The sequence below is a fragment of the Carex rostrata genome, chromosome 2, assembly GCF_964058835.1.
Source record: "Carex rostrata chromosome 2, lpCarRost1.2, whole genome shotgun sequence".
Lineage (NCBI taxonomy): Eukaryota > Viridiplantae > Streptophyta > Magnoliopsida > Poales > Cyperaceae > Carex > Carex rostrata.
Window position 1 is genome coordinate 6,089,489 of NC_135919.1, and position 22,105 is coordinate 6,111,593.

Consider the following 22,105-nt stretch of genomic DNA (forward strand, 5'->3'; position numbering starts at 1 on the left):
TCCATAATTTTCTTTTTTTAAGACTAAGATGCATTCTTTTCTCTTAGATTACAATAAGTTCAATTCAAATTATTTGAAATCCTGCAACATCACGTTTACTTTGTTCAGCGAGAATACAATAATAAGAAATGCTTCAAATGAAAAAAGAAAAAGAAAAGTACAACAGATATATAGGAATATTATAAAGGGGGTTAGTTGTCACAGCCTCACAGGCCACACAGGGTGATAAAGGGGGTTAATTTCCTCCATTCACTTAGCATACCATCTAAATTCTACCGGCCATTTTTTTTAATACCCCAATAAAAAAGAAAAATATTAAAAATAACCTCTGTTTTGGATTTTTTTCATATATGCCCTGACCGCCTGGAAACGGGGCGGGCCAAAATTTTAGCAAACCGCCCATTAAATGGGCGCTTCATGCCATTACCAAACCGCCATATTATGGGCGGTCCACTTTTTCTTTTTGTTTTTTTTTTTTTTTTTTTAAGTTTTGTTTTTTTTTAAACAGAAATTTTTTTATTTTTTTTATTTTTTTTATTTTTTGTAGAAATATTAGAAATATTGAATATATTTCTTTAAAAATAGATGAAATACAATATAATTTAATTTATTAGAAAGACTACAACAAATAACCCGGATCAATATTTTCCAGGCTGGATTTTTCGCGGCTGTAAGAAAAATTAATATATTTCTTTATGTGTTATTGGACAAAAATAAAAATGCTTAGATTCCGAGTAATTGATCCCGGTTCAAAAGTTACTTCTATGTAATCTAGAAAATATTATAATCCTTCTAGGATATTTAATTTATAAAAAGTTGTATCTATTTTTGAAAAAAAATAAAAACTTTAAGTTATTTAATAATTGTTATTCAAAAAGAATTCTCAAAATAGATACAACTTTTTATAAATTAAATGTAATAGAAGGATTATAATATTTTTTAGATTACATAGAAGTGACTTTTGAACCGGGATCAATAACTCGGAATCTAAGCATTTTTATTTTTGTCCAATAACACATAAAGAAATATATTAATTTTTCTTACAGCTGCGAAAAATCCGCCCTGAAAAATATTGATTCGGGTTATTTGTTGCAGTCTTTCTAATAAATCAAATTATATTGTATTTCATCTATTTTTAAAAAAATATATTCAACATTTCTAATATTTCAATACAAAAAATAAAAAAAATAAAAAAATTTCTGTTTAAAAAAAAACTTTCAAAAAAAAAAAAAATGAACCGCCCCAGGTTTGGGCGGTTTGGGTTTCTAATTTTTTTTTTTTTTTTTTTTTTTTAAACAGAAATTTCTTTATTTTTTTATTTTTGGTATTGAAATATTAGAAATGTTGAATATATTTCTTTAAAAATAGATAAAATACAATATAATTTGATTTATTAGAAAGACTGCAACAAATAACCCGGATCAACATTTTTCAGGCCGGATTTTTCGCAGCTGTAAGAAAAATTAATATATTTCTTTATGTGTTATTGGACAAAAATAAAAATGCTTAGATTCCGAGTTATTGATCCCGGTTCAAAAGTCACTTCTATGTAATCTAAAAAATATTATAATCCTTCTAGTACATTTAATTTATAAAAAGTTGTATCTATTTTGAGAATTCTTTTTGAATAACAATTATTAAATAACTTAAAGTTTTTATTTTTTTTCAAAAATAGATACAACTTTTTATAAATTAAATGTCCTAGAAGGATTATAATATTTTCTAGATTACATAGAAGTAACTTTTGAACCGGGATCAATTACTCGGAATCTAAGCACTTTTATTTTTGTCCAATAACACATAAAGAAATATATTAATTTTTCTTACAGCCGCGAAAAGTCTGGCCTGAAAAATATTGATCTGGGTTATTTGTTGTAGTCTTTCTAGTAAATTAAATTATATTGTATTTCATCTATTTTTAAAGAAATATATTCAATATTTCTAATATTTTAATACAAAAAATAAAAAAAATAAAAAAATTTCTGTTTAAAAAAAAAACAAAACTTAAAAAAAAGAAAAAAAAAAAAGAAAAGATAAAGTGGACCGCCCATTATATGGGCGGTTTGGTAATGGCATGAAGCGCCCATACAATGGGCGGTTTGCTAAAATTTTGGCCCGCCCCGTTTTCAGGCGGTCAGGGCATATATGAAAAAAATCCAAAACAGAGGTTATTTTTAATATTTTTCTTTTTTTTTGGGGTATTAAAAAAAATGGCCGAAATTCTACATTAGCCATATTTTATTTTTTTTCATCCCTTTTTTATCTCTATTTTTTGTTTCTCATTTATTACAATCTGCACTTGATGAAGAATTAATCTTTATTATTTTCTTTAACTTATTTTAAGCTATACATTTCAGCAAAACTTGTGACAAGTGATGTTTCTCTTAAAAAACTTCAATGTGAAGTAAAATTAAATTAATCAAGTCATGGCATGTGAAAATTAAATATGTCTTGATTTCTTCTATTCATAGCGTGTGGAGGTGTGTTTTGGATATTTGTGAAAGGTGTTGGAAACATTAGTGCATGAATTTCTCTCTCAAAGGGATATATATATAGAAAAACCCACCAAGGGTTGCATTCCCTAGATGCAGTCCCCTTAAAAAAACTCCAATGTGAAATAAAATTAAATTAATCAAGTCATGGCATGTGAAAATTAAACATGCCTTACTTTCTTCTATTCATGGCATGTGGAGGTGTGTTTTGAGTATTTGTGAAAGGTATTGAAAACATTAGTGCATGAATTTCTCTCTCCATGAGAGATATATAGAAAAATCTATCAAGGGTCGCATCCCTTAGATGTGGTCCCCTTAAAAAACTCCAATGTGAAATAAAATCAAATTAATCAAGTCATAGCATGTGGAAATTAAACATGTCTTGCTTTCTTATATTCATGACATGTAGAGGTGTATTTTGAGTATTTGTGAAAGGTGTTGGAAACATTAGTGCATGAATTTCTCTCTTCAGGGGATATATATAGAAAAATTCGTCAAGGGCCCATCCCCTAGTTGAGGTCTTTCGGGGCCGCACTTCTTAGATGCGGTTTCCTTCATAAGTCCGCGTCTAGATGATGCGACCAGGATAAATTTATAATTTTGGAATATCAATGGTCTTTTTGTTTTTTTTTTTAATAATGGTATTTTTAAAAATTTCGGCAGCCTCACAAGCCACACAGGGTGATAAGATAGAAAATACGAGTAACGGTACCCGGTACCATGAAATTTTGGACATTATACAGAGCGAGGGGACCGTTTTTCTTGAAACCATAGTTTTGAGAATTTGTGGAAATAAAAAATTCGGGGACTGTTTGTAATAAATTATAAATTACGATCTAGAGAAATCATCCAAAAACAATTTGTTTCAAGTTAACAGGATAAAGCATTGTGATTATATAATTACCACAGGATCCTCTGTTAGACAGGTCGGTTAATGGTTCATTAGAGATCCATTGAACAGCTACTGTACTGTAATGGAAAGCAACAAACCGACCTCGACCTCGACCTCGACCTCGCAGGGACCAAAGTAGTAAAGTAACAAGGTTTCTTAAACCCAATGAATTTTTTTACACGTTTTGAGTACATACAAGGGAAGGAAAAGTATTTTCTAAACAATGAACCAATGAAGCATCGACACGTTTCACCACATAAAGTAAATTTTGGTACCTAAACGGGCTCTGAGCTCAAGCCATTTTATCCGGAGCTTTTGTCCCGTAGGCTCCATTTTCTAACACTGTCACCCAAAAAATAAATTATTCCTTTATACTTACAAAAATTTGACTAATACATAGTTACATATGGGGCTGCACAAAAAATTTGTAGTTGGTGATTCCATTTGAGTTTGATTCGAAAAAAGTTTGTAATTAGTTTGATTCAAAATTAGTTTGTTTTGAAATAAATCAAACCAGTTCGGTTCGAATCTTATTCAAACTGATTATAGTTCGTTCGAAATTGATTCGTGAACTATTTAATAATGCAACTAATGGTTTCAACCATCAATCTTTAATAATGCAGGAACCAAACTTATATCAGAGCTTAAAATTGTTGACAGTAGTAACTTATAATAGGAAAATGCTTCAGTAACGTAACAAATTAACAATGGAGATAAGTTTCATTTGACTAGATCATTGCCCTGATTTTAATCAATCCAGCAGCATAAAGGTAAGGAAATTTTAAGCTGGCCCATAATTAATGTGCATTCGTGAAAGGTAAAAGATAAAAGGAAACTGCGTGAATTTTGTTCCACGTGAAGAAAACTAATGTATAAACTATCAGTGACTGTCATAAAAATGATGAACTACGATTGACTTCAATTCTATTCAAAATAAAAATTCACAATTAATTCGTTCAATTAAAGTTCGTTTTTAAACAAATCAAACCAATTCAGTTCGAATCTTATTCAAACTCAAATTCAAACTGGGGTAAGTTTGATTTGGTTCGATTCATTTGCAGCCCTACACTTACATACACATCAGGGGGGAGGCAGGAGAGTTCAGATCCAGTGAAGTAACCCAATCTTTGAGCTTTAAATCGGGACCGTCCGATTCGAATATGTGATAATCTATTCGAAGTGGAGCGCACACATCCCGAGATATGAATTCGAATTGCGAAGCAATCTCGAGCAACAAATTCGAATCAGACGGTCTCGATCTAAAACCAAAAGATCAGGTTACTTTAGGGTATCCGGACCCGAGGCAGGAGGGTCACAACTAGGGCTAGCAAAAAAATTCGAGGTTCGTGATTCGATTCGGGTTTGATTCGAGTTTAATTCGATTCGAAATGGATTCGAATTGAAACGAACTCAACCAGGTTCGGTTCAGAATTAATTCAAACCAAACTCAAACCTAGCCTGGTTCGATCGAAATAGGTTCGTGATTTTTTTGTGGTTCGAATCTCATAAAATCACCGACCATCCATTTACCTGATGAAATTAAAATCCAAGATAGAGAGTCATAATTTAACTTAGTCGACACTCCCTCGCTCTCAAATCTCAAAAACCTAGTTCTCTCTCCACCTCTCCCTAACTCACTCTCCCTCTAGCTCTAAAATCTAGCTGACGCTCTCGGCGACTGGCTGTCTCTCCGGCTGTCACTCCTCTCTCCGGCCTAGATGACTATCTCTCCTCTCTCTTCGGTCGTCTCTCATAGTTCATACCAGGAAAGCCGTCTCTGATGTATTTTTTTCATGAACAATTTTTTAACTTAAAAACACTCATTTTATAGTTCATACCGGTAAAAGGAAGTCATGTGAATTTTGTCTCACGAGAAAAAATTAATGTATAAACTACCGGTATAACTAGGGCTGCTAAAAAATAATTTAGTTCGTGATTTGATTCGGGTTCGATTCGAAAAATGTGTAGTTCGCAATTAATTCAATTCGAAATGGGTTCGGTTCGAAACAAATCAAACCAAGTTCGGTTCGAAATTAATTCAAACCAAACTCAAACCTAAGGTAAGTTCGGTTCGGTTCGGTTCGGTTCGTTGCCACCACAAGTCACAACTCACAACAGTTTGAATGTTGCAACGTTAATTAAATTAGCACTAATAAAAGGAAGCAACACAGAATAAAAATGAAAAGATTTGAAAGAGAGAGGCAGCCTTTGTCCATAGTTTGTTCCCCTGCAAACCCCACATTCTCTGTCCCCTCGTGCTCTGTGGAGCCTCCTTCCCTTCCCTTCCCTGGCTATAAATATACAATTACAACTCGTACCATCGATCAATCCACTTGTAAGTTGTAACAATGGAGAATAGATACTTGTTTGGGAGAAAGAAGAGGAGAGACCAGCTTGTGATGAGTTTAGAGAATGGAGAGGATGACAGAGAAAGGGATATTAATAATAAAATAGTAGTGCCCGAGATATCTATGGAGCCGATGAAGTTTCTCGCGAGATCGTGGAGTGCGTCGACTTCTGGACTATCAAAGGTGCTCGTTTCTGGTAATCGTAAAAGGAATTTTGTGGTGGAGAGGCTGCCAGAGTTGGTGGCCCCAGAGACTGTTACGCTCGCAGCAGCAGTTTCGAATGATGATTGGAACAGTCGTCATAAGAGGGTAAAATTCAAATTTATTTATAGCTAAAACAGCAACCAATTAACAAATTAAGTAAGCAAAAGGTATATATTATTCAGACTTGCAGGAGCTGGAACTCAATCCATCACCATTCAATTGGAGGTTGGTTCCATTACAAGGATCATCACTACAGAAGAGGCAATGAAAAGACAAAGGAGAGAGTGCGAGCAGAGCAAGCACAACTGCATGCTGCCATTTCTGTGGCAGGGGTAGCTGCAGCTGCTGCTGCTGCTGCGGTGGCTTCAACCACGGTTGCTAACACTGATACCGATGCAGCAAAAATGAATGCCGCCATGGCTTTGGCAACAGAGTTGCTTGCTTCACACTGCATCGAGATGGCCGAGCTCTCTGGGGCCCACCACGAGCAGGTGGTGGCTGCCGTTGAGTCAGCGGTTGATATGACAACTCCAGGGGATTTGATGACTTTAACGGCTGCTGCTGCAACAGGTACGGTCAGAATAAAATTAATTATAAATATAAAAAATGTGAAAGAGGGATGGTTGAATAATAGAATTGTATTGTATTGTATTGTGGCAGCTTTGAGGGGAGCTGCGACATTGAAGCAGAGATTGCAGAGAGAAGGGAGGAGCAACGCTGCGGTAATACCTTACGAGAAGAGTAGTACTTGTTGTAGCCCTGATATTTGGTGCAAGGAAGGAGAGCTACTCAAGCGAACAAGAAAAGGTAATTCATTTATTTATAACTAATTGCCTCCTCAACACCAGATCGATCGATCATGAGCAATTCAGCTTCAGCATCCAGGCCAGGCTCAAAATTAATATTGAACATTAATTTTTTTGCAGGGGTTTTGCATAGGAAGAAAGTATCAGTCTACGTAAACAAAAAATCACAGGTAAAATCGGTAACATAACATAACATATCTATTACATGCTAAATAAATAAATACTTTTAACTGAAAAATTATTCAAATGGCAGGTCATTGTAAAGCTCAAAAGCAAGCTTATGGGGGGTGCTATCTCCAAGAAAAGAAAAGGTACGTTTTGGTTTCACTGATCGATCAAAGCCTAGCTAATAAAAAGTTTCACCGAAGACTCAATCAATGCAAGGAAATTAATTAACTATTGCTGGGACTATGCTCAGGCTCAGCTCAATGTAAGATTGCAAGTGGTTTATTGGGCCTTTTTGGGCCTTATCTAAGCCTCTAGCTACAATTTTACAAAAGGTTAGGAAAACGGAAGTGCAAATCAAAGCACAAGTTTAGAGAAAATACAAATAAACAAGAGATGAAACTGACGTATATATATTTGTACAATATGATTGAGTAGGTGTTGTTTATGGTGTGTACGAAGAACTTCCGGCGTGGCCGGCCGGGCAAGAAAGGGAGAGAGGAAAATACGGGTGCAGCTTCGGGCTGAGAACAGCGCAAGGTCTGATAGAATTTGAGTGTGAAAATGGAAACAGTAAGAAAAAGTGGGTGGCCGGAATCAATAACTTGCTCAAACAAGTAGCTGTCAAGGGAATCGGAGAACTTTCCGTTCCGTTGGAACGCCCCTTTGAATCGCTACAACTCGGTTGATCCATCCATGTACTTTGATTTAGATGTATAGTACATAAGCGACTTGATTGCTACTTTTTTGTGAGCAATGCTGCGCTCTTGCACTATATATATACATATTCGATCTAGCTAGGACTTAAAATGTAAAAACCAATTAACTAGTACTCATAATATGAGAAGAGGAGGTGATGCACTCATAAATTTAAAATTTCAAAAGGAATCAGATGACATTATTGATTGTGTTATAGTTTTACTAAACATTATTGATTGATTAACAGAATTATCATAATTATTCCAATATACTCACTTTAAAAAATGGATGACTAATTTTTTTAACTGTTACAAATTAAAATTCAGCATTCAAATAACAGAAAAAAAAATCATTATTTTGAAGTGATTCGTATATATATCCCCTTTTCTTTGTATATGTACATTGGTTTCATATTGATGACATCAAGAGATTCGTAACATTTTCATGTGGATAATATCTAAGAATTGATTTTGTGTGTTCTTAATGTCTAATAAAATAAATTTATAACAACAAAAAACACATTATATGCCGGCAAAAAAAAATTAATATATATCAAATGACTTCCGCAGTTTTATTTTGCTTTTGCCATTTAATTGTCAAAATAAAATCATTAGACGTGATATATATGATTTTCACTACGTGTTCATAAAAAATTATTACATTTTAATTTTCTTGATGACAAATAACACAAAGTTGATATATTATAATTTTTTACAAGTGCGTAGATAAAATGATATAATCACATCTAACAGTTTTATTTTGACATTTATTGTTTAAATTTTGAATTTTTAAATTTTTTAAAAATGGAGACATGATGAAAGCATAAAAATAGAGACATTTGAACTCTCTTCTTTTATAATTTATAAGGACTTAACTATATAATAATTTAAAGAAATTTTTTAATTAAATTCCAATATACATAATTGAAAAAATTAGCGACAAAGTTACTGATCAAAAAGTAAGGTAATTTAATCGTTGTTGGTGAATCCGGCTAGTATAACATCAGTGTCATATGACACTAACTTCAAGATCAATTAAATAAACTTCAAATGACTAATCCAAACCGTTCAAACCGATTTACTTTATAAGTGATGCGTTTACATACAATTTTTTTTATATTTTCGAGTTATTTTAGTATCAAATCAAGCGGTAAAAATGTTGAAAAATTAATGTATTAAAATTAACTTAAAACCTCACACATTTGACCGCTTGACTTGATACTAAATAAATTCAAAAAATGATAAATTTTGATGTAAATGCACAACTAATGAAGTAGATCGGTTTGAACGGTTTGGATTCACCGTTTGAAGTCGATTCGATAGAGTTTGGAGTTGATATTATATAGACTGAAATGACACTGATGTTATATTCGATAGATTTTGATCCAAAAAAACAATGAAAGCAGATAGAAAAGGAACCGAAATTTTTATTAATAATATTAAAATTAATCGAACTAAGAAAATAATATTAGTATTTGAATATTTCAAATATAATACTTTTACTGAATAATTCAGCAAAATTAAATGGACCAATTCTACTTAATAATTCATCAAAATTACAATTTATTTAAACAAACCGCAACTTTTAAGCAATTTAACTGACGTAATTTTTGTAATATTTTAATAAATAAAAACAAAAGGTCATGATTACCTTTATATTATTATTATTTTAATTAAAATAGTGGATTCATACTGGATTCAACGAGTCAAACGTTAATAATTTAATATATAAAAACAAAGGAGTATATTCGAATATTTTTTTTAATGGATGAATTGTTGGTTTTGTTGGATTAATTCAACAGAATTAATCATTTCTCTAAATTATTCAGTAGAATTGGGTCATGTAAGTCTGTTGAATAATTCAACAAAATTAGCTATGCATTCCACTAAATTATTCAACAAAAATGTTATTTCTAATTTAATTCAGAAAATATTGTTATTTTCTTTAATTTAATTTATTTTAATGTTATTAATGAAAAAAGTTCGGGAAAAGGAAATTTAAGTTTTTATATAACACGGACACTTGTGCGATTAAAATGTGCGTTGACATGCCACAGGCTTTGATGATCAACTCGGACATTGACACGTGTAGGACACTCCTTAGACACGGACAGACACGCTATATAAATAAAATCAAGCGGTGTGTGGAATGGGATTGAAATTTGAGAGTGCATGACATAAAATCCAGCGGTCTGTGGAATTGGACAGACACGTGTAGGACACTCCTTAGACACGGACTTCATCATGTTTGGTTGTGGCCTAAAGGGTGGAATAAGGAGTTTAGGCTTCGTTATTCCACCAAACGTGCCTTAATTGAGTCGGACTAAGATGACATAAGCCAATCTTTAAACTGGCCTAAACTAAACCACCTCACATGGTGGTTTAATTTTTATTCCACCTCGTGGCCTAACTTGAATGATTATAATAATATTTTATTTGTATATAATTAGTATATTATTATTAATAATTATTGTTAATATATAATTATATAATTAATACCTTTTATTGTTAATATATTAAATAATTATTATAATAACATTATATAATTAATATCTTTTTATTAATAATTATTAATAATAAATAATTATATAATTATTATGTTATATTGTTAATATATTAAATAATTATTATATAATATTGTAATATATTATAGTTATTATTAATATATTAATATTATATAATTAGTATCTTATTAACGATATATAACTATATAATAAATATGTCATACTGTTAATATATTAAATAATTATTATAATAATATTATAATATTTAATAGTTATTATTAATATATAATTATGTAATTAATATTCTATATTGTTAATTATTAAAGAATTATTAGAATAATATTATAATATATTAATATTATAAAATAATATTTTCTTATTCATAATTATTATTAATATGTAATTCTATAATTAATATGTTATATTGTTAATATATTAAATAATTTTTATAATAATATTACAATATATTATAGTTGTTATTAATATATTAATATTATATAAGTAGTATCTTATTATTAATAATTATTATTAATTTATAATTATGTAATTAATAATTAATATTGTTAATATAGTAAATCATTATTATAATATATTATAGTTGTTATTGATATATTAATATTATATAATTAGTATCTTATTATTAATAATTATTATTAATATATAATTATATAATTAATATTTTATATTGTTAATATATTAAATAAATATTTTAATAAGATTATATAATTAGTGTCTTTTTATTAATAATTATTATTAATTTATAATTATATAATTAATATTTTATTATTAATAATAATTATTAATGTATAATTAATATTTTATATTATTAATATATTAAATAAATTTTATAATACTATATAATATATTACAGTTATTATTAATATATTAATATTATATAATTAGTATCTTATTATAAATAATTAACCAATTTAGACTTCAAAACTTTAGTCCTCCACCAACTCTAACCAAACAAGGAATAATTTAAGCTATAATTTAACTTTAGACCTCAACCAAACATAAATAATTTAGACCGGCCTAAGTTGGAATAACCAATTTAGGTCTCCTTAGCTTTAGGCCACAACCAAACATAAGGCGGAATTAAGGAGATTAAGGGAGCACCTCATTTCAAATAAATAAAATTAATTAAGAGAAAAATGCATTTTCAGCAGATGTGTTGAGTAGGTGAAAGGTGAAAGGATGTAGTGACGGTAAATTGCTTGAAAAATTCTTCACTTTTTGGAAATTCGTTTATTTAGTCCACAATTGCATTGGATGTTAAAACTTGGTTTGCCCCACCTAAAATGGATTATCAAAATATATAATAAGCAAGTGAAAAATATATATAATTGAACGAGTGCACGTACCATGTTAACACCAGATTAACATTAATTATTGTCTAGTTTTTTATTTAATTGCTCTTTTACTCAAGTTATGGTGCTCTTGATTTGGTGAAACAACTTAATTTCAATGAGAATTAAAACCCTTTCTTTTTCTGTATGTATAGACATATTTATCATTACTTGTATTGAATATAATTTATATTTTGCTAAACAAATTTTGTTCTTCTTTCTTCATAAACCCTTTAAATGAAACTATCGCACCAAAAATTTAATAATTATAATTTTTTTTGGAAATCTAAACCGTTCAAATATTTATATGAAACTATCGCACCAAAAATTTAATAATTATAATTTTTTTTGGAAATCTAAACCGTTCAAATACATTCTGCACAAATTATACTGCCTAATGCTCCATCTCTGAATAGGCACCGGACACGTAAGTCATGCAAAAGTTGTTAGAAAGCTCCGGCTTCATGATGAACAAAGAAAATATCATTATGTGAGGTAGTCATTTGTTCCAAAAATTTTATTGGTAGCATTTAAGAAATTTGAAAATAAGAAGTAGCCTCCATTCCTCAAAATCTCAAAACTTAGAAGAAACACAAACTCATATTTTTTAAAATTTAAAAGTTACATTTTATTTGTCGTTGTAATTGAAAATATTATGGATTAATATTTGTCATTGTTAGTCGTTTTAAACAATATACATTATTATTTGAAAACAAAGTATTAATAATAAGAAATGTCTCCAACTTTTTTAAGAAAAGTATTAATTTTGAGTCATTGAGTTGATGAAATCTAAAGGTGTGACACTTTAGGGTTCCGTATCCTTCCAGGTATCTGACTCAAGCAAATTGAAATTGACGGGATAGATTAATCCCAGCTGGATCAAACTCAATTCGGTTCCTGGGAGACTGTAGGGGTCCTTTTTGAGATTCGTGCTTAACTAAAAGAACCGAACCGTCCGATTATAATTGTACTTATGCCACAGAAGATCAGAAGTTCTTCCGCAGAGGCAAGACGCAAGAGCTTTGCTAGCCGAATCGGGCCTTTTTTCTTTAAAATCAAACCGAATCGGATTTGGGCTTTTATTTATTTTTTAATGAGCCCAGGACCTCAAATTAGCAGGCCTAATCATTTGTTTCGGGCTGTTACAAAAGCAGCCCGCAGATCTTAAAACCCTACAAACCTAACGACTGGGATCAAAAGTTCATAAATCGGACGGTCCTATCGGGATATCTCGCTATATATATATGCCACACTACAACTAAAACCCTAGTCCCCTTCTCTAGCGCCGTCTGTCTTCCGTAGAGAGAGAGAGAGGCGAGAGGCAACCATGGGTATACAGATCCTTCTCCCTCTCCAATGCCCGCTCTTCTCCGCTTTAGAGATTGATTTATAACGCCTTGTCGATTTTGTTGTTTGAGCAGGTGCTTACAAGTACGTGTCGGAGCTATGGAGGAAGAAGCAGTCTGATGTCATGAGGTTTCTCCAGCGTGTCAGATGCTGGGAATACCGTCAGCACCCATCCATCGTGCGGGTCACCAGGCCAACCCGACCCGACAAGGCACGCCGCCTTGGCTACAAAGCCAAGCAGGTATTCACTTATTTCTCTATTCAGATAAGCAACTAGTTTCTAGGTATTGTCCTCAATTAGAATGAATGCTCCTCTTTTCACTGCTGTGTATTATGTATTTATTAAATGAATTAGCTATTTTATTGGACGGCAGTAAACCAATTACTCTTTGAAAGGGGGGAAAACATGTTATTGTACTCTCTTGTACTTTGATTCAAACGAAATTATTGTTTTTAAATATATTCTCATTAAATTGCATCTTCATACCAGCACCTTGATAACATTTGCTCTATTTGCCCAAGTATGGTTATTGAATTTTATCCTGTGCTGGAAGTTCATTTTTGAAAATTACATGTTCAGATTAAAATGTGCTGACCTTGTGATGATTCTTCATATCAGAATGTAGATCTGAATTTATCCAGGCCTATTATACCAGGATCCAATAGCTTCTAATGCTTAATTTCCTCGTAAAAATAGATATGCTATGTTTGTCATTTTATCAAGTTATTTATAATACTGTTGGTCTCAGGGGCGGAGCCAGACCTTCAGAGTATGAGGGTCAAATGTAAATGGGGGTCAATTATATACACATTTATACTACGAATGGGGGTCACTTTATAGTATTCATAGTATTTTGTTCTAAACTATATAAAAATTTCTGAAAAACACATGTTAATATAAAAATTGCTGAAAAATAATGGGGGTCAGTTGACCCCCATACCTTGTGCATATCACTGCCTCTGGTTGGTCTGTACATTTTCTTATAGGGCAGCTCAAATTTTGAATTTAGTATGCTCCTTGCCAATATTGAAAACATCGAATGTAATAGTACTTCATTGATATATTCATGTCTGACATGTATATATATCAACTGGGTGCTTTTAGTTCTACTTGGTTGGTTGCATAGAACTCTGTTTCATTTTTTATTAAAATGGTTATATATCTTTGTGCAGGGTTATGTTGTCTACCGTGTGCGGGTAAGGCGTGGTGGCAGGAAGAGGCCTGTTCCAAAGGGTATTGTGTATGGTAAGCCCAAACACCAGGGTATTACCCAGCTCAAGTTCCAGAGGAACAAGAGGTCTGTTGCTGAGGAAAGAGCCGGACGCAGGCTTGGTGGTCTTCGTGTGCTCAACTCATATTGGGTCAATGAGGTTAGTTTATCTTGGTTGCAACTATTCAATCAAAACAATTTTTGTATGTCTGTCTATCGGAGGATAGTGTTAGTACATACCTTCGGTATGCTTTTGGCAAGGAACAAAAGTAGGTTTACTCTCAAACCAACCTGGGGTTGATTTCTTAGTCTGTGAAATGTCGGTTCTGGTACCGCACACAAGTGCAAGTAGTAATGCAATGTTATTATATTAGAAGGAAGTATTTTTAAACACTCACTAATGTATCTCCTCCATACGAGTGCAGGATTCATCCTACAAGTACTTTGAGGTTATCCTTGTTGATGCTGCCCATGCAGCAGTGCGTAATGATCCTAGGATCAACTGGATATGTAATGGAGTCCATAAGCACCGTGAGCTCCGTGGTCTTACCTCGGCAGGAAAGAAATTCCGTGGTCTGCGTGGCAAGGGTCACAGACACCACAAGATGAGGCCATCACGCCGTGCCACCTGGAAGAGGAACCAGACACTCTCCCTCCGCCGCTACCGCTGAACTTAGACACTATAATATCTTTGTGGTTGTTTGGAGTGTCTTGTTATTTTCAGATTTTTGTTTCTGGTAGAATTTTGCAGTTTTAACAATTGGATACTTGAGTAATTGCAGCGTTGAGTATCAGTTTAAAGACTGGTTTGTTAGTTTCTTTTTGTTTGGACAAAGTAAGAGTAATGCATGAGCAATTGGAATTTTTCAGTTTTCATGTGGTTATATAATATCATTTGCATCTATTTATATTAAATGTCGGGTTAGCTAGTTATTTGATTGATTTCTGGTTATCCTTTACATCAATGGAGAATCTGGTACGCAGCCATTGTAAACTCTTGGGATCTCAAGAATCATATTACTAGAAACTGTGAGGAATTTGGTATCTTTTTTAATTTATGACAACACAAGTCTAGAAGGAAGTATGCCTGGATGCTGATTCAATGAGATATCAATCTAGCAACGGATGATCTATTGCTTTATTTTTGCAATCAATTAAGCTGCTAATGAATCAGGTCAGAATAATTTTAGCTAATGCGTCCCTATTAAGCATCTAGCTAATTAGCATGTGGAGATGGGTAATAGAGAAAGGAAGGAACGAATCAGGCATTTGTTTCAACTAAAGTGTTAAGAGGGGCAGAAGAAGCTGGTACGCATCCAAATGCATGCAAAAGAAGCCGGTACGCAGGAGAGGGAGACGAAACTTTGTATACACCAAAAAATTGAAAGAAAAATTCAAGGTAAGGAGGCTAAGAATGAGAAATAAAAAGATTTGTATAGATGAAGCCAGTTTTGAAGGTAAATATCACAAATATATTTCATAATTAATACTCTTTGCTTGAATTGATATACTTAAGCATAATTTTTTTCCTTCAATAATAGTGCAACATAAATCTAATTTATTCATATATCAGTGCTAAAACGAAGTGTCGGTGTGTGTATTATGTGTGATGGTTCTGTCCTGGAATTATCCACCAAGTTAAAAGTTTGAATATTTACAAATTATGGTGTGTAAATATATATGATCTCCTGGCCATTTGTTATATATCTGCATCTCTCATAAAATAGCACCACAAAGAGGCCTCCCAGTCCCAGTTTGCATAGAATTTGCTATTCTTCCTTGCTTGTTGTCTCAGTTAACAGTACTCTGTGCACCGGCTTATCTCTTGCCTTTTTGCAATTAACTTCTAAAAAAGTAGAGGTAACTTGTTGTATATACTAAATATTAAAATGATCTATGAGGAGCTACATATAATATGTTTCCCTTAAAAATGTTACCTCTACTTTGATTGTATATGCAATTCAGCAAATTGCTCGCTTGTAAGCTACTTTGAGTTAATTCTGGACACACTTTTAAATTGATTAAATCATAATAACTAACACATGATTCAACAGGATAATATAAATTTTATGTCAAAAATAGATGTAGTGCGACAATTTGTTGCAAATTGCTTAAATAATAATTATTTTCGATCAACTCTGATGATTAAACAATTGTCCCTGGTCGATTTTCTTCCGAGTCCCGTACGGTCTGTAATGTTGGTCATTCTCTGTACTGCCTTCATCTTGAAGTTCCTAAGATCTTCATGATCCGTAATAGCATGATTACAACCCGTAAAGTGCAGTTTTTGGACTGATTCCTTTAATTCCTACAATGACAAGCTAATAACCGTAAGTCAATTTTTGGTGTAAAATCTAAGCTACTCGAAAGTTAAGGAAATTGGTATGGTTTTAGAGGTAAAATCCTATCCAAAAACATATATAATTTGCGGCTATCACCATCTAATATCAATTACTTGATTATCCTTCAATTAAATGGATGAGATATTCACATGGAAGGGTCTCCTAGTAATTAGTCACTATATTGGTCTAATAGACCATAAGTCTATTTAAATAAACATAGCTCTCATAATGCTGTCCCAGTCAACACAACTCTCCGTTTAATATTGCAACTAATTACAACAATACCACTCTGATTATGATATATAAGCCGAAATTTCGAATCCGTTTTTCACTGCCACATAATATAACCTCTGTTATCGGTCCGTAGAACTTAGACTTTGTTAAAATTTTAGAAACGCTCCCGCTCGGATGCTCTTTCCCACAAAAAAAAACAAAGCAGGACGCTCTTCCCCCACACAAAAAAACAAATCAGCTCTCGTTTCAAATATCATCCAACGATCCATGAAAGATAATACATTGGAGCTCAAGAGAAGGATTATCATTATTGGTGCTTTGGAGCACTTCGGTACATACATTACAAGAACCTGCGCAGAACACGCTAACTTTACTTTGGTTCTGATGCTAGACATACAAAGTGCTAATGGCAAGATAAATGCATGATTAAAAAAATTTCACGAATTGGGAGTAGCATTCATTAAGGTAACGACTTCAATGTTTTTTTTTTTTATTATTTTGACGTTTTTGTCATCTTTTATGAAAAAATTGATTTCCTCCAATATTTATTTGTGAGAAATTAATTAAAGGTATTGTTCCAAATTGAATAAAAATAATTATATATCAAATGATTAATATTGCTAATATATTTATAGAAAACGTATATGACATCCCGTTAAAAATAATGATATAGAATCGTTGAGCATGCTAAAGATATGAATTTTGACAAACAAAAAACTAAATACATGTGATCATATCACACAATTACGATGAAATCTTAGTACATGGAAAGTTAAACAACCTTAAAAACAATATCTATTGAAACAAAAACAATCAAACGGCCCAAATGTTTCGTCATGCGCTTCCTAATAGGAAGTTCCTATGTTACTCCAATACTCCACATACCGTCTCGCATACATACATGTATGCGAATCTGTATCGAACACGCATCCAATACAGATTCGCATAAATACACGTGTGGTGCATGTAAATCCTACCCAGGACTCAGGACAGCACCCGAAGGGGCTACGAATGAAGAGCATGTGGAGCAACAAATTTATAATTGAAAATAACAACTTGTCACACTTTGTTCAGTTCATTCACCAAATCAGACCTACACATTTCAATCAACTCGTGGATCATTTCACACCCTAATTTTATTAAAAAAAGGTCCTCAAATAAATCAATTTAAAAATCATCTTGAAAATTATGTAGATATCTATCTATTATCTTTATTATATATATGAAGTTGAAGACAAATTTGATGCGAATCGAGAGTAATCTGGTTATTAATAAACTGATCATAAAACTGAATTGTTAATTTGATTGTTGTTTAAATCGCAAACTGGTATAAGTCTCATCATTTTAGTGAGAATATAAGAAAAGGAAAAAGATTATCAATTTGCATAATGTGAAATCAACAAACTGTGAAAATATTTTTATTTAAGTACAAGCATATGTTGCAATCTATGTTACTCTAATCTAGGGTTGTAAATGAGCCGAATTTGAGCGAGTTACGTACCTCCAACTCGTACTCAACTCATTCAATAAACGAACGAGTCAAATCGAGTTGGGATGATAATAACGAGCTGTAGGGCCAACTCGAATTCAGTTCGTTATCAACTCGAGTTGACTCGCAACTCGTTTAACCAGTCAAATTCTTAGGTATTATTATACACTAGTATGTGTTTATCTATACCCAAATAATTGAAATGATCTAGTAATAATTTATCTAAATACAAACAATCTAACACATAGATAATAGATTAGCTCAAAGCAAATAACAACTTAGAATCCAACAATTTTTCATACAACAACTTAGTACATAAGCACCAGCAAACTCATGTTATTTATAAATAAGCGAGTTGGGCTATGCTCAAACTTAGCTCATTTATTAAACAAGTCAACCAACTCGAGTTAAAACTGACTCAAATTGTAAATGAACGAGTTAAAGCGAGCCACTAACGAGCGAGTTATGAGTTCGAGCAATTTTGTACAGCCCTACTCTAATCTATGTTTGATACCTTAGGTAGGACTCCGCACTCGTGTTTGACACGTATCCGACACTACAGCCATGATACGTATCAGCATTATGATACGCGATACCTCGTTGAATTGTGCCGATACGGTGTCGGGACACTTCTAAATTTTTGTTTTGTCTCCGCAGAATTTGCTCTTGGTCCCAAGTTTTTAGAATATTTCATAATTTTGCTCCTGGACCTGGTCCAATACACCCGGCCGAAATATTCCTTGCAATAATTGAGCTATTTTGCTCCCTGCGTGGTGCGAAACCAAGCCACTTGGTAAGTACGGTATTTAATTTAGGGAGCATCTAGCTATCCCCCGTAACAATCCTCCATTTCATCCCCCAGTCATTAACTACTTCAATAACTACTAACTACCTAGGGGGACCACTTACTATTTGGGGACCACATAATATTTGAAAGATTTTACAACTGGCGCGCGCAAGTATTCATCTATAATGTATCAAGTATTCATCTATAACACATCAAGTATTCATACCTAATATATCAAGTATTTTAAAAAAAAACTGGACACGTTTTTAGAGGTGGGATTTTTTTTTCTTCGTTCAATCTAATTAATATTTCTGACGATCGGTGAGGAATTTTTGCAAATCTAAAACAACGAATGTTTTTGACATAATTTTATCTTTAAAATGAGATCCATGATGATATACTTTCGAGTTGTCCGTTGTACAAGTATTCATCCTTATCGAGAAAGTATTCATCCTCGTCGTGCAAGTGCAAATATAGAAACTGGACACATCACTCATCCATCTTTTACACATTTTTAGAGGTGGTTTTTTTCTCCGTTCAATATAACCAATATTTCTGACGATCTATGAGGAATTTTGCAAATCTAAAACCACGAACGTTTTCTACACAATTTTATCTTTCAAATGAGATCCATGATGACATACTTTCGAGTTGTCCGTTGCACAAGTATTCATCTCTTATCGAGAAAGTATTAATCTCTTATCGAGAAAGTATTAATCCTCATCGTGTAAGTGTAAATATAAACACTGGACACATCACTCATCCATTTTTTACATGTTTTTAGAGGTGGGTTTTTTTTTCTCCGTTCAATCTAACCAATATTTTTGACGATCTGGGAAGAATTTTGCAAATCTAAAACCACGAACGTTTTCTACACAATTTTATCTTTCAAATGAGATCCATGATGACATACTTTCGAGTTGTCTGTTGCACAAGTATTAATATCTTGTCACGCAAGTATTCATACATAAGATATTAAGTATTCATTTATACACATTGAAGTATTCATATCTAAGACATCAAGTATTCATTCATATATCTCTATTTTTTTTTTCAAAATTTGTTTTTATGTCATTTATTTAATACGCAGTGGCCTAATTCACCATTAATAAAGCTTTGTTCTTTGTAAAACTCGCTACTTCATGAGGAAGGGGAACATAAACATGAAAAAGATTAATTGCATATACATATACAAATTTTTTTTGATATGATCGACAGTGACGGATCTGACCCGGTAGAGACGTGTTCTAGTATTCATTCAAACACATTGAAGTATTCATTCATACACATTAAAGTATTCATTCTTGGCAGAGGTGTGCTTGATTGGGATGGAGTGACGGATGATCTCCGGCAGAACGTTCGCTAGAGCAGGAGCAGCAGGCATAGAGGGAAAAAACCGAGGCGAAAGAGTAAGAGGGAGGGAGCTTATTGTATTTATTATTTCGAGGTGGGAGAGGGAGGGGAGCTTATCAATGGAAAAACGGAGGTGGAGGAGGAGGTAGGATGCGGAGGTGAGAGAGGGAGGTAGAGGCGGAGGTGAGGTGAGGTGAAGGTGAGAGAAGGAGGTGGGAGGCGGAGGTGGGAGAGGGAGGCGGAGGCGGAGGTGGGAGAAGAAGATGGATGTGAAAGAGGAAAATAGAGGTGGAAGAGAAAGGGAGAAAGAAGAAAGAAATAAAGGTTGTTAGAAATAGTAGTTATAGTTATAGTTAAAATAGAAAGTTAGTTGGGGGATGAAATGGGGGATGGATAGGTGGGGAATATTATAATTACCCTTTAATTTATACTTGAGTTAAGTCTTTGTGCAAGTTTGGTTTAAATTTAATATTAATCTAAATATCATAATTAAAATTTAAAATAATATATATAATTGACGTATCGTATCCTAAATTTTTTTTAAGATTTCCGTATGGCCGTATCCGTATCATATCTGATACAACACCCGTACCCGTATCCATGCAACATATGTTGCAATGTATCAAATTAGCTACATTTTCAGGACTCTTAGTCCGTTCATGTAGTAACAAATAACTGAAAAATAACAATAAGATCATGAAAGAGAAAATAAACAAGTCATTATAATTGATTTGCAGATTTAAGATCAATGGCCTTGGCTCCTGTGGTTCATCGCCGAGGCCGATCGAAGGGGACATGCATTCTATGCTCTCAAGTAGCTCAATTATATATACTGTCAACCGAGGTATTTGGTGAGGCAGGAGATAAGGTAGAGAAGGATGAATTAGATGGAATGCGAGGTCTGTACGTAATATATACGAATATAAAGATCATAAATACATATATGCATAAACCACATAAGATTTATACATAAATTAAGATTATATCGGATTTTATGATATGAGAACTTACATGGAGCACTCAAATGTAGGTGTAAGAGGGTTAAGAGACGGCTCTGTGCACATTTCTTGGCTGCCTATAATAATGTTGGGTCCTGACTCCTGACAGTTCAGTGCCTCTCTCTGTTCCAATTATATATATTCTTGTTCAGTTCTACCTTAGTTAATTTACCACATCCTACACAAGAAAGAGAGGAAAAATACATTAAACATATATAGTACTGGTACAGTACTGTGCTAGTACAGCTATATATATATCACCATGTCCATGTCAGTTCCCATTGCTTCAAATAAAGCTGATAAAACCTCAGTTGACCCAAGATTCAATTAAATTCAGAAACAATTAACCCTAGCTTGCAAAATATATAGCTACTGAGACCTAAAAGATGAAAATATATTGGCATTCTCTCTGCAGCCTTTTTTTTTTTGCCACTGACAACTGTCTATGTACTACATATAGCCTCATGTATGAAACAAATTAAAACACAACAACACATACATAAATTAACACCACAAAGAGGCCTCCCAGTCCCAGTTTGCATAGAATTTTCTATTCTTCCTTGCTTGTTGTCTCAGTTAACACTACTCTGTGCACCGGCTTAATTCTCTCTTGCCTTTTTGCAATTAACTTTTAAAAAGTTAGAGGTAATTAAATTGTTGTATATACTAAATATATATTAAAATGATCTATGAGGAGCTATATATATATAATATGTTTCCCTTAAAAAATTAAGGTCACCTCTACTTTGATTGTAACAGTGCAATTCAGCAAATTGCTCGCATGTAAGCTACTTTGAGTTAATTAATTCGATCTGGACACACATTTAAATTGATTAAATCATAATAACTAACACTTATCATTCAACACGATAATATATCTAGTGCG

The 22,105-nt window shown here is 32.7% G+C and overlaps 2 protein-coding genes across 2 annotated transcripts; both read left to right on the forward strand.

Moving 5' to 3' along the window:
- Window positions 1-5,732: 5,732 nt before the first annotated feature.
- Window positions 5,733-7,805, forward strand: LOC144549251 (VAN3-binding protein-like). Its single transcript, XM_078297977.1, has 6 exons — window positions 5,733-6,041; window positions 6,119-6,506; window positions 6,597-6,743; window positions 6,863-6,912; window positions 6,996-7,053; window positions 7,346-7,805. Exons 1-6 carry the CDS (start codon window positions 5,733-5,735, stop codon window positions 7,594-7,596), a joined length of 1,203 nt encoding a protein of 400 aa, XP_078154103.1. The 3' UTR covers window positions 7,597-7,805.
- Window positions 7,806-12,663: 4,858 nt separating this feature from the next.
- On the forward strand, window positions 12,664-14,890 carry LOC144571395 (large ribosomal subunit protein eL15). Its single transcript, XM_078320671.1, has 4 exons — window positions 12,664-12,789; window positions 12,880-13,046; window positions 13,979-14,176; window positions 14,442-14,890. Exons 1-4 carry the CDS (start codon window positions 12,786-12,788, stop codon window positions 14,685-14,687), a joined length of 615 nt encoding a protein of 204 aa, XP_078176797.1. The 5' UTR covers window positions 12,664-12,785; the 3' UTR covers window positions 14,688-14,890.
- Window positions 14,891-22,105: the final 7,215 nt, after the last annotated feature.

Coding starts and splice junctions, on each gene's coding strand:
- LOC144549251 (XM_078297977.1), top strand. CDS start 5,733: ATGGAGAATAGATACTTGTTTGGGAGAAAGAAGAGGAGAGACCAGCTT. Junction 6,042..6,118: donor GGAACAGTCGTCATAAGAGG/GTAAAATTCAAA, acceptor TATATTATTCAG/ACTTGCAGGAGCTGGAACTC. Junction 6,744..6,862: donor ACTCAAGCGAACAAGAAAAG/GTAATTCATTTA, acceptor ATTTTTTTGCAG/GGGTTTTGCATAGGAAGAAA.
- LOC144571395 (XM_078320671.1), top strand. Junction 13,047..13,978: donor TTGGCTACAAAGCCAAGCAG/GTATTCACTTAT, acceptor ATCTTTGTGCAG/GGTTATGTTGTCTACCGTGT. Junction 14,177..14,441: donor ACTCATATTGGGTCAATGAG/GTTAGTTTATCT, acceptor ATACGAGTGCAG/GATTCATCCTACAAGTACTT.